Source organism: Buteo buteo, chromosome 3 (genome assembly GCF_964188355.1).
Source record: "Buteo buteo chromosome 3, bButBut1.hap1.1, whole genome shotgun sequence".
Taxonomy (NCBI): Eukaryota; Metazoa; Chordata; class Aves; order Accipitriformes; family Accipitridae; genus Buteo; species Buteo buteo.
The window spans coordinates 78,677,611-78,689,980 of record NC_134173.1 but is presented as its reverse complement, the minus strand read 5'-3'; the positions used below and the strand labels follow the sequence as shown (position 1 = coordinate 78,689,980).

The window sequence follows — 12,370 nt, the reverse complement described above, 5'->3', positions numbered from 1 at the left end:
CTACAAAGAGAAATAGAAGTAATGATAGTGCATTAGCATCAAGTAACTCAATTGTACCACTTTACATTAAACCATTTGCTTGCCTGAAGAAAATTCTCCTGATGTTATTTACTGCTCAGGCAACCATTCGTTACACACTATTGTTTCCAAGCCTCATAGTTATGAATTGATTTGGCATCACATCTTTGCATAGGATTTTACAAGGCAATAAATGACTTCTGTTCTAAAAAAGCCAGTCAGTTGTAACAACAGCAAGAGAGTGAGCTGATGATAATCCTTATATGAAGTAGATCTTCCTGCAATTACTTTGGGTTGTAATTGGGTTTTATAACTCAAACGTTGTGCCCATCTTTGAAAAGAGCAAACGGATCAGCTAGGAACTACAGCAAGTCAGCCTTACCTCAGTGAGGGAAAGTTGTGGAGCAAATCTTCCTGGCAGCCATTTCCAGGCACAGGAATAACAGAAAGACAACTGGGATCAGACTGCAGGGATTTACCAAGGCAAACCATGCCTGACCCAATCTGATTGCCTTCTACAAAGAGAAGCCTGGCTGTGTGGACAAGGGGACAGCCGAAGATGAGGTTTTTCTTGACTTTAGCAAGGGTTTCCACATGGTCTTTACGTATCTTTGTAGCCAAATGGTGGTGGTCAGTGACTTGAAGTCTGACTTGTGGACAGTTACAAGTGGTGTTCCCTGGGGGTCAGGGCTTGGGGAAATAGTCTTTAACACTGTCATTAATGGCATGGACAACAGGATGACACCAGATTGGGAGGATGGCACAGCTGATGTGCCAATCAGGGGGACCTCAACAGGCTGGGGAAATGTGCTAACAGGAACCTCATGAAATTCAGCAAAGGCAAATGCAGAATCTTGCAGCTGGGATGGAACAACCCCATACACCAATACAGGCTGAGGATGACTATCTAGAAAGCAGCTTGGCTGACAACGACTTGGGGGTTCTGGCAAGCAACAAGATGAAAAAAGACAGCAGCATCTTTGCAGCAATGGTGGCTCAACATGTACAGGGATGCAGTAGTAGAAGTGCAGCCAACAGGTCAATGGAAGTGATTATTCCCCCCTAGTCAGCACTTGTGAGACTGTATCTGGAGTACTGAGCCCAGTTTTCACAGAATCACAGAATGGTTGATATTGGAAGGGATCTCTGGCAGTCCAACCCCCCCCGCCCCCATCACGCAAGGCCACCTAGAGCCAGTTGTCCAGATGGTTTTTTAATACTTCTAAAGAAAGAGACTCCACAAGGTCCCTGGGCAACCTATTCCAGTGCTCAATCATCTGCACAGTAAGAAAGTGTTTCCTTATGTTCAAATGGAACTTCCTGCATTTCAATTTTTGCCCATTGCTTCTGGTCCTGCCACTGGGCACCAATGACCAACCCTAATCCAACAGCTCCCTTCAAAGCAGAACAGTTAAAGAAACCAAGGAGTAGGCATTTACATTTCAAGAGCAAGTTACTTGTATGGAATTACCCATGCCTTTATTGTTAACAACTATACTATACCCATGTTATGCCCGAGTATCTCAATCAAGGGGTGTATGTTATTGTGTCTCATTTTCTATTGTCAGACCAAAGCATATCTTATATCCTTGCTCGTAACCAAAATCTACTCCAGTCTGTCAAAGTCACTGGAATAGGTTGCCCAGGGACCTTGTGGAGTCTCTCTCCTTAGAGATACTCAAAAACCATCTGGACACAGTCCTGGGCAACTGGCTCTAGGTGGCCCTGCTTGAGCAGGGGTGCGTGTAATGAGTGCTGGAGGTGACTTATTGGTACGTGTCCCCCACTTCTTAAGTGGAGGTAAACCTCCAGGGTGGAATTCAGTGGATATGCAAGGAATCTGTTCCATAATAATTCCCTAAGCAACATAACCTGCAACCTTAGATGTTAGCAACACCACGGGAGCTTGGTGTGCTGACCCTAAGAGAAGCAACGCAGAGGGTCAAGCGGAGTGGAGATGCCACGGCCAGGCTCTGTGATATCATCCCAGGGACAGGGAACCACAAGGATAGGAACAAGAACAGTAGGTCCCTGCATTGAATCCACTGAAGCAAGGAGGTGAAATAATGGGGGTTCTGTCAATGCTACTATCTTACTTCTGATTTATATCATAAGTGCCCAGTTCTGGAGTAGTGACATGCTAAATCATGTTCTCTGGGTGAACTTTGCTCATTATAATACCAAAACACACCCCCATCCCAAAAGCTACCTGCCTTCTAAGTGTGACCACCCCTCACTGAGCATGTGCTCTGAATTTTCTCTAGCATATACCTTTAAAAGTAAAGCAATAAGATTTTACACCAACCATAATAAAGGTATGTATGACTAGAGTCACTCAAGCTCCACCTAAAAATAAGAAAATATAAAAGGGTTTAAGAGAGGAGGAATGTCAGGGAAAACACCATCATAGACAAGTTGGGAAGACATCACTGACTTCTGGGATCAGTCGATGGGCCAAACTTCTCTTCCCTGCCATAGGGATGCCTATTGGGTAAGATTCGAACCCTCAGTTATACTGAGTGCTTCCCCGGGAAACTTAGAAGTCTCTATAGAGTTTTTTCCATAATTTAGTGTGCTTGTAGTCAAGTGTATTATTATTTGCACGTGCTTTGCAGACAGTGTATTTATCACCGGCAATCCAAAAGAACCTGTACTCCTGTTGCTTTAATAAACTGTATTAATCCAGCTGTGATAGTTCATTGAACGCAACCAAACTCCCTAAGTCTGGCAATTCTAGTCCATTGAATGTGGCTAAATTGAAAGTACAGGGCACTATTAGCGCATCCGTAATCACGATAGTTCAATATATTGAACGTGACCAGACTTACAGCGCTGAATTGGACATCACTCAGAATTTAAACCTAGCCACCCCCAGCCCCTCTGACATTTGAGGATAAGCTGGAATGCAAGGGGATTTATTTTCTGCCAAACTTCTTTACGCTTTAATGCAACAGGGGGGTTGGACAAGATGACTGCCAGAGGTCCCTTCCAACCTCAACCATTCTGTGATTCTGTACAGGAAGGAGGAAGATGTTCAGTGTTATGGTGTTTGTCTTCCAAAGTCAAGCTCTGCTTTCCTGGAAATGGCTAGATATCTGCCTGCCAATGGGAAGTAGTGAATGGATTCCTTATGTTGCTTTGCTTGCATGTGCAGGTTTGCTTTAGCTATTAAACTGTCTTTATTGCAGCCCATGAGTTTTCTCACATTTGCCCTTCCAATTGTCTCCCACATCCTGCTGGGAGCAGTGACTAAACATCTGTGTGGGGCTTAGGTGCCTACTGGGGTTAACCCACACCACCTTATAATTACTGTATCTTTTTTACAGATTGTTTAGACTCTTGATGTGAAGGAAGCTTGGCTTTTGGTGTATGGGCTTGAGGGCTTGTTTAATTGGTGTATCTACCTCAGTTGCAAAATAGCGTATTTTTCCTGAAAATTGCTGCTTAGTATCCTTCAGTGATAAAAACTTTTGCCACTGACGTTCATTTGGAAGTGCCAAAGCACCGCTTTACCAATTAACCAGCCTCTTTCTCACTGAGACTGGAACATGTAACATTGCAGGGCTTCTCACCTGTAGTTGCCACTCAGCACCACCATGCAGTCCACCAAGAGGAATTTCTCTTTCACATGGCCTTTGAAGGACATCCCTGTGCGGCAGTAGTAGGTTGGACCAGAAACTGTCCTCACCCTTAGGAACTGCAAACCAGACAAGGCACTGACTCAGTTGGAAGCTGTTACTTCCCTCCACCTGCCCCTCCTTCTTCCCCTTTCTCTTTTAATTTCCATCCGGCCACCATTTTTATACTTCAGCTCCAGTGATTCTCTCTCCATACACAATAGATAGATAAACCCATTTATTAGCGTGTCCCCAGCCTTCAGCCCTGTATTGTTGTGCCAGCTCTCCTAGCTTTCTTCATACTCATCTTTCCCTAGGCTCTGACCCATTTTCCCCTTTCTCAGGTTTTTACTGTGGTAACAGCCCTCTGCTTCCCAGGACATATCCCCCTCAGGATGTGAATTAGGAGCAGGGCAGGTCTTTGGTTTGCTCACCTCCACATAGTTAAGATTGACTCTGCATTTAGCAGCTGTATCGAGAAAAAGTTGAGAGTTCATTTCATCCAGCAAGATGTACACAGGCACTCTGCGAGCAGCAGCATCCAACACCTCAAAAAGCAGATCCACATCAGTGAAAATGTCCATCACAATGGCTACCACCTAGGAAAAAAACACAAGAAAGATGTCAGTGATCTGTGCCTGCTCCTGCCCCGACTGATCATGTTGCCCAGCACCTCACATTCCAAAGCTGCACTGCTGCACCATCTCCATTTCAACTTCCTTTTTAAGCAGGGACCTTCACATTTAAAGGTTCCTTTAAACATTGTGGGCCTCAGAACCAGAAACAGAATTGCTATCTAAGGCACATATTCTGTATATGAGGGTGAGAAGTGAGGGTAAAATGTCACTGCCACTGAGCATTCCCTTACTTATTCATCCAATGATAGCAGGTTTTTTTTTTGGTCACATAACCACACTGGAAGGCTGTATTGAGCTGCTTGGCCACTACTTGCTTGCCCCCTCCAACACACCCATGCCATTTTTAGATACCTTCCTGGCCAACGTTTAGTCAGCCACTATATAGCTGCATCTATATGCTGATAATATGGGAAGTAGCTTCAAAGCTCTATCTCCCTCTCCTTCCCAACTCTTATTTTATCAGTGAGTATAAAATACCTGATGGAAGGGTGTAAGGAAGATGGAGCCAAACTCTTCTCAGTGGTACCCAGTGAAAGGACAAGTCACAAGACACAAATTGAAATACAGGAAATTCCAGTTAAACATAAGAAAAACCTCTTTTACTGTAAGGGTGATTGAACACTGGAACAGGTTGCCCAGAAAGGTTGTGGAGTCTCCATCCCTGAAGATACTCAAGGACATGTCCTAAGTAACCCTCTCTAATCAACCCTGCTTTGAGCAGGGGGCTGGACTAGACCTTCTCCAGAGGTCCCCTTCAACCTCAACAATTCTGTGAACTCTTGGTATATTTTAGCATGGCTTTACACACTTTTCCATGAGATCAGAGAGCAGAGAGTAACAGTTAGAATCATCCTTCCCCTCTGTCAGGTCCTGGGAGCAAAGTAAGGGAATTAGTAGATGACCAGATGCATTCTGATTCATCTTTTGCACACATATAATTTTATATCTGCTCTAGCTGGGCTCTTCACTGTCTCACCTGTTGAGCTGCTCGAATCATTCTGCGAGCCTCCTCCTTAATGCTGGGATTGTCAGGGGGTGGTGGTTGCACAAGGGTTGTCACCTCTGTTCCCCTGAACCCAAAGACCATTGGCCAGCCCAGGTCAAGCTCAGGAACAGCAAGGTCTGAGTTCATGGGCCAGTAAGTCCCAGAAGATCCATCCATGTCATTGTCACCTGTGGTGTCTGTGCTACCTTCCTGGTTGGCGTACTGGGGTTTCTGGAGATTCTGTATGATGTGATCCACCTCTGAGTTGCAAAGAAAATCAGGGGCTGCTTCATCTGCCAGGAAGCGTTGGTAACTCTCTTTGCCCTCTTCAGTAAGCACATCCAGAGCTAAGCGGTAATACTCCTTGTAATGGGGGGGAAGATAGTTAGGGTCAAGGGGATTGTCCCCCTGTGAGGAGCTTTGAGATCGACGAGCCATGAGGGGAGGGAGAGCTGCAAGAAAAGAATAACCAACAGTGAGAGCAGTTTCACTCCAGTGACACATCCATCTTCATAAATGGTGAGAGTTGGGAGTTCATGATGGCAAAATCAAAAAGGAAGAGATTCAAAGCACACAGACTAATGTTGGAGAAAGTTCATTCCAAATGGATGGGGAGCCTTAAATTAGGCAAAGGCAGTAATCACTTAAGCATTACTTTAACATAGTTAAATGGTTTGGGGCAAAATAAGGAACAAATTGAATCAGGCAGCAGTGTGATGAACAAGGATGATGCATCTAACCGAATGCCCAACTTTCTTTTTTAGGCTACCAATTGCTAAGCTTAAATTTATCTTTTGTTTTAAAGCTACCTTTTTTGTGGGTTTTTTTTCTCCTCTAAAGAATAATGCTGCTGGTTATTATCTGGGCTCCATTAAAACTCATTTCCAAATGCTACAAAAAATTATTAACTGTGTGTAATATGGCACTAACCAAAAAGCATATGCATGTATACAAATGCACCCTCTGAATCCTTATAAATTGAGTCTTATAATCACCTCAGCATATGAATAGAAGCAGGATATGAGTGGAACGTAGGTAAGTATAAGGGTATCCTGCTGTTGTAACATGGTCAGAAGTCAGACAAGCCTTCACGAGCTCCATGAAGAAATAAAAAACAAGGGACATGATTGCTTCTTCAATCTCTTGATGTTAGGAAAAATCTGAGCTGAAGGGGCTCATATTCAACATTTGACAATTGTCTGTAGGGAACCTATTATTTGAGACTAAAGACAAATTTTATTTTTAACCAATTTTTGGAAAAAAAGGTTGTCGTGCCAGAAATACAACTCAATAAATAATATCCTACTGATTTGCAAAGAACTCCATAGCACTTTGGCTTCTGACCCTCAGTTAATGTCAATGCTCAGACATACTTTTCCTGGGGCCCCAGCACTGACATGCCAACAGAGGCTTCCTCATAATCAGAAAAAGAGCATGGCTGTCCTTGACCACTCATGCAAAGTTACAGTAATAGTGTAAATACAGTAAAGTGTGAGTATAGAGGGTGAAAGTGGATGCTATTGTCATTGCCATCCAACACTTCTGCTCCCAAAATGGAAGGGATTGCCATGGATGTGGGAGGAAGAAAAAAAGACTTCAGGCCCGTACTATCACTCTCATTAATAGCTGTCAGTATAAAGCCAGAATAGTTTCAAGATAAAGCCTAGAGTGGACTTTCTTATCTGACTACCTGCATAGCACTGATAAGTGCTATGTTACTCCTGCCTCAAACTCCCACAAGTTACTCCTGCTTAAGACTATAACTCCTAGTAGAGCTGCATGATACAATAGGAATAAATATGGTCTTAATATAAAGATAGCACCTGAATCTAACAGGTCCCCGTGCAAAGTATTCCAACAGATAGTTGTCTTTATAGCATACACATGTAGCCTTACTTGTAGTCGAATTGTCTAGATTTATCTTCCCACTCTAATATCTCATTCTATCTTTTTTCTCTTAAAATAAAAAGCAGTCCACTATATACCTCCATTTTGGTGTGCTCAGGTCACCTATTTACCTGCTCTTAACTATTTTAGTAGTCTTTAGCCTTTCATTTTAAGGAAATGCTCCCAGCGTTCCATTAATTCTCGGATATGAGACCAACATATTCAGGTATAACCCGCAAAGGGGATGAAAGGTCATGCAGACAGCAAACTGCTCATAATGCTAGCTTGCTCAGAACAGTAATGATAAGAGCCAACTACAGAAACAAACAAAGCAGCAGCAGCAGAACCTTATTATACTGACTGGACAATTAAAATGGCAGAGGGAATATAATGGTGATGAAGTGGTGAAGCAACCTTAATTTTGTATTTTATTGACTAATATGATTATTTCAATACTGTTATAAATAAAGGAGAAGATGGACCTTTAAAGGAAAAGGGTCAGCTAATGCTAAGCATTATTAGGTGAGGAATAGAGAACATAATACCACTACACAGGTTCAGAGGGAACTCACAATCTGAGTGTGCTGTGACTATGAAAGTCTCATTCCTCACATCTTGAAAAAGGCTACTATAAATCTGAACTATGACTCTTTAGTCTAGAGAAGACATTTACAAAATATGACCAGGGACAGCTGTCCATTTTCTAGTCCAGTGGAAGAACTAAAAGGGCATAAAATTAAACTAGCAGGTAGTGGGTTCAACTTGAACACCAGGAAACACTTCTTCTCAATTGTACCTGCTCTGCAGAACTCCTTCCCACAGGATGTTTTAGGATGGTTAGAGAAAGAATGTACAAAGAGGACAGGTGCGCAATACTTTGTCAGAACACTTTTCGACCATCCCACAATTTGTGGCTGGAAAGGTAGGTCAGGAAACATAGTGGGGAGGCTACGTGGGGTAGCTTTTACAATAGGAGAAGTCACCGAGGATCCGTGGCAGTCAACGTATTCCCGAATAAGCAGGAAAAATAGCACCAGCGAAGAAACAAATTTGATGCAAAAGCAGAACGATCCTGGTGGTTTTCTCGAAGCCACTGGCCCCAGGGAGAAAACAAATGCGGAGCAGGAGGGTCTGCTGGCACGACTGAAGATGGCGGTCGTAGGTGAAGCGGGACAGAGGGTGCCAGGAGCATCACCGGCCTGTGAGGGACCCTGGAAGGGGACCTCTGCTTCTCCCGTAACGCCGGGGGACACCTGCGCCTGACCGTGCTGCCAGAGTAGGAACAGTCTCTCGGGAGGGCGCTGCCCCCCCCGCCTCTGTCGGAGGGTGTCATTTCGCCGTGTGTGGACGGAGGAGCGCCAGCCGCCGGCTGCCCGCTCCCCTGGGCGCTGGGCGGGCTGGGCGCGGCCGCAGTGGCCGCGGGGCGGCCAGGAGGCCGGTTTGTCAGCACCCAGCCTGGGACGCTTTTTGGGCCACCGGCCTTCACGCTGCTCGGCCCAGCTCCCACCTAAGGCCGTGCCCAGGAGTCTCCGGCCTCCGGGGAGTCCGCCAAGAGCGCAGCACTGCCCGGAGGCAACCCGGCCCCCCTGAGCCTGAGTGGCCGGGCCGGGCCGGGCCGGGCCGGGCCGAGGCGAGGCGAGGCGAGGCGGCCAGGCCTCCGGACGTCACCTTTACCTGCGAAAACAGGTCCCGCGGGCCGCAGCAAACACCCGAACTGGATTACACCAAACACCGGAGCACGGACAAACCTCTGGCTGACTAACAAGGCTGGAAAATCTGCACCGTCACCCTCTTTGGCTCACAAGGAGAGAACGAAGGAGGGAGATGCTGCGTCCTACTTCAGCCAGCTCCTTCTTAGAAGTTAATGCTGAGAAAGCACCATCAGATCCTGCTTGGAAAGAACCTGCAGCCTGCTGAGTGTGCCATTCCTGTGTTTGCCCAGGCAAGGTTCTAGTCATTAAGCCTCCTCACTTCCTTCAGGTGGTTTTAGTTTCTTCCAAAATAGATGCACAAATCTCAGAACTGTGAAATAAAAACCAGAAATTATGTTTCTGCCTCCATAAGCCTAAGCAACTCGTGACCTGCAAGGATGTAAGGACAAGGCCCCAACCAGTGGGCACGGTAAATTTAAGAGTAGCTACAGGAAGTGCGGTTGACCACTATGTGGTTTCTATGGAAAGGCAGGAAAACTGGAAAAAATGTATCCTCCCCCCCCGCCCCGCAGGAAGGCCCTAGATTACCCTGAGCCTAAGTGTGAAGAAATTCTAGAGTTGCTCACTTTTAAAGTACAGCTGTCATGTACTTTGATTCCCCTGAATAGATCCTCATTTTTCAGGAAGAATCTGAAGATTTCATACTTTTGTCTGGATTGTGTGACAACTTGTTTGCAGCAGCAGTTGTAACTCTGAGTGGGCAGCCTGCTATGCATGCATAGATGAACTCTACAGTGTCTTCACAGAAGTTCAGTGCCCCCAGGTAGTGCCACAGTAATAGCACTAGTGCTACACAGAAAGTCTGTGCATATGCAATGAGGTGAATACTCTCAGGACACTTGTCATAGCTGCATGGACAGTATAGGTAAGAAGAGCAGCAATTTCAACTACCCACACACACTGCACTTGCTGTGTATGCACTGGAGTATATCTCTTCATAGGATCCTTGATAGAATTAGATCAATTCTGTTTTGAAACAGCTTACATGATAACTAAGCGGGACTTTAATTTAAAGACTATCTTAAATATTCTGCAACTCTTAAGAGAAAACTAACTTACTGAATAGGATTCTAGAGAGTGAAAGCACTTGAGAGTTCTTGGGAATTATCTGGAATGCATTCAAAAAGATATGGTCCTGTTTGCACTTGTGATGTATCTGCTGGTATGCCAGAAGTGGAACAAGCATCTGCACCTTATGTGTGTGCAAAATGGGAAGCCAATGGTCTACTGATACAGATTTAGAGTCTGGGGAATAAAAACAGTTTCAAGAGTGACTGCTTGTGTCTACATCCGTAAGGAAAGATTACCATAGACTCTGGATACAAACAAGAGTTGAAGAGGCTGAAGTTTCTACACATAAGGAGAAAAAGCCTGAGCTACTCAAGGTATGTTACCTCAAACACACAGGCAGCTGATTTCCTAGACCAAAAGGACACTATATGGGCAGGAGTTTGTTTATAGAAGCAGAGAGGTATGCTACAATGTTCCGTTTTATTCCATATGGCAGTTTTCCTTACAGCTACTCATCTAGAGTGCTTACTAGTTAGTAGCTATTACCATTTATACAGCTAGAAAAAATTTTAGATAATAGGTAGGGCAATGTGATGTGCTTTGCATGTTTTCTTCATGCTGCAGAATTAATATCTTCATCAATGACATGGAGAGTGGGATTGAGTACACCAGCAGCAAGTTTGCTAAGCGATGCAGTTGATCTGCTCAAGGGAAGGGATGCCATCCAGAGGGACCTTGAAAGGCTTGAGGAGTGGGCCCATGTGAACCTCATGAAGTTCAGCAAGGCCAAGTGCAAGGTCCTGCACATGGGTCAGGGCAATCCCAAGCACAGATACAGGCTGGGGGATGAAAGGATTGAGAGCAGCCCTGTGGAGAAGGACTTGGGGATACTGGTGGATGAAAAACTGCATATGAGCCGACAATGTGCACTTGCAGCCCAGAAAGCCAAGCATATCCTGGGCTGCAACGAAAGAAGTGTGGCCAGCATTTCAAGGGAGGGGATTCTCCCCCTCTACTCAGCTCTCGTGAGACCCCACCTGGAGCACTGCATCCAGCTCTGGGGTCCTCAGCACAGGAAAGACACAGACCTGCTGCAGCGGGTCCAGAGGAGGGACATGAAAATGGTCCAAGGGCTGGAACACTTCTCCTGTGAGGAAAGGCTGAGAGTTGGGGTTGTTCAGCCCGGAGAAGAAGAGGCTCAGGGAGACCTTTCAATACTTAACTAATACTTTAACTAATTTGATATCCTTCTACGACAATGTCACCCACCTAGTGGATGAAGGGAAGGCAGTGGATATATTTTTTCTGAATTTTAGCAAGGCTTTTGATACTGTCCCTCACAGCATCCTTCTGGACAAGTTGTCCAACTGTGGGATAAGCAGATACATGGTGTGCCGGGTGAAGAACTGGCTGCACAGCAGCGCTCAAAAAGTTGTAGTGAATGGGGCTACATCTGGCTTTTGACCAGTCACCAGCAGTGTTCCTCAGGGTGCAATTCTAGGGCCAGTCCTGTTCAATGGATTTATCAAAGATCTGGATGCAGGAGTTGAATGCACCATTAGCAAGTTTGCTGATGATACTAAACTGGGAAGTGCTGTTGACTCTCTCAAGGGACATGAGGCCTTGCAGAGCAATCTAAATAAGATTGGAACATTGGGCAATCATCAATGGCATGACATTTAACAAGAACAAATGCCAGGTGCTCTACCTGGCACAGAGTAACTCTGTATAAACTGGGAGAGGAGTGGCTGGAGAATAGCCCTGCAGAAAGGGGGTGCTGGTCGGCAGCAGGCTCAACAGGAGCCAGCAGTGTGCCCCGGCACCAAGAGAGCAAACTGCATCCTGGGGGGCATCAAACACAGTATAACCAGGTGGCCAATAGTGGTGATTATCCTCCCATATTTAGCGTTAGTGCAGCCTCACCTTGAGTACTGTGTGCAGTTCTGGGCCCCACCATTTAAGAAAGATGTGAAGGTACTTGAATGCATCCAGAGGAGGGCAAGAAAGCTGGTGACATGGCTGGAAGGCATGCCCTATGAAAAGTGGCTAAGAACTCTGCGTTTGTCTAGTTTGGAGCAAAAGGGGCTGAGGGAGGGCAACCTCATTGCTCTCTGCAGCTTCCTGAGCAAGGGAAGTGGAGAGGGAGGTGCTGATCTCTTCTGCCTGGTATCCAGGGACAGGATGACTGGGAATGGCTCAAAGCTGCATCAGGGGAGGTTCAGACTTGACATTAGGAAACATTTCTTTACAGACAGTGTGGTCAAACACCGGAACACCTAGAGAGGTGGACAATGCCCCATGCCTGTCAGTGTTTAAGAGGCATTTGGATAATGCCCTTAATAATATGCTTCAACTTTTGGTCAGCCCTGAATTGCGCAGGCAGTTGGACTAGATGATCATTGTAGGTCCCTTCCAACTGAATTATTCTATTCACTCTACTTAAAGGGGGCTTATAAGAAAGATGGAGAGACACTTTTTACCAAGGCCTGTAGTGACAGGACA

General features: G+C 45.4%; 1 protein-coding gene across 3 annotated transcripts in view; it reads right to left on the bottom strand.

Annotated features, from left to right (window-relative positions):
* Positions 1-12,370, bottom strand: part of FAM83H (family with sequence similarity 83 member H) — a 32,687-nt gene that overhangs the window by 6,455 nt on the left and 13,862 nt on the right. For 2 of the 3 annotated variants that reach the window (XM_075024252.1, XM_075024253.1), the window contains exons 2-4: positions 5,250-5,710; positions 4,070-4,234; positions 3,591-3,715 (exon numbers count right to left, since the gene is read on the bottom strand). In XM_075024252.1, the coding sequence (XP_074880353.1) occupies positions 3,591-3,715; positions 4,070-4,234; positions 5,250-5,696 (737 nt within the window). In that variant the 5' untranslated portion in view covers positions 5,697-5,710. Of the gene's footprint in view, positions 1-3,590; positions 3,716-4,069; positions 4,235-5,249; positions 5,711-7,941; positions 8,133-12,370 lie in introns of those variants that run through there. The other variant, XM_075024251.1, reaches the window with a different exon arrangement.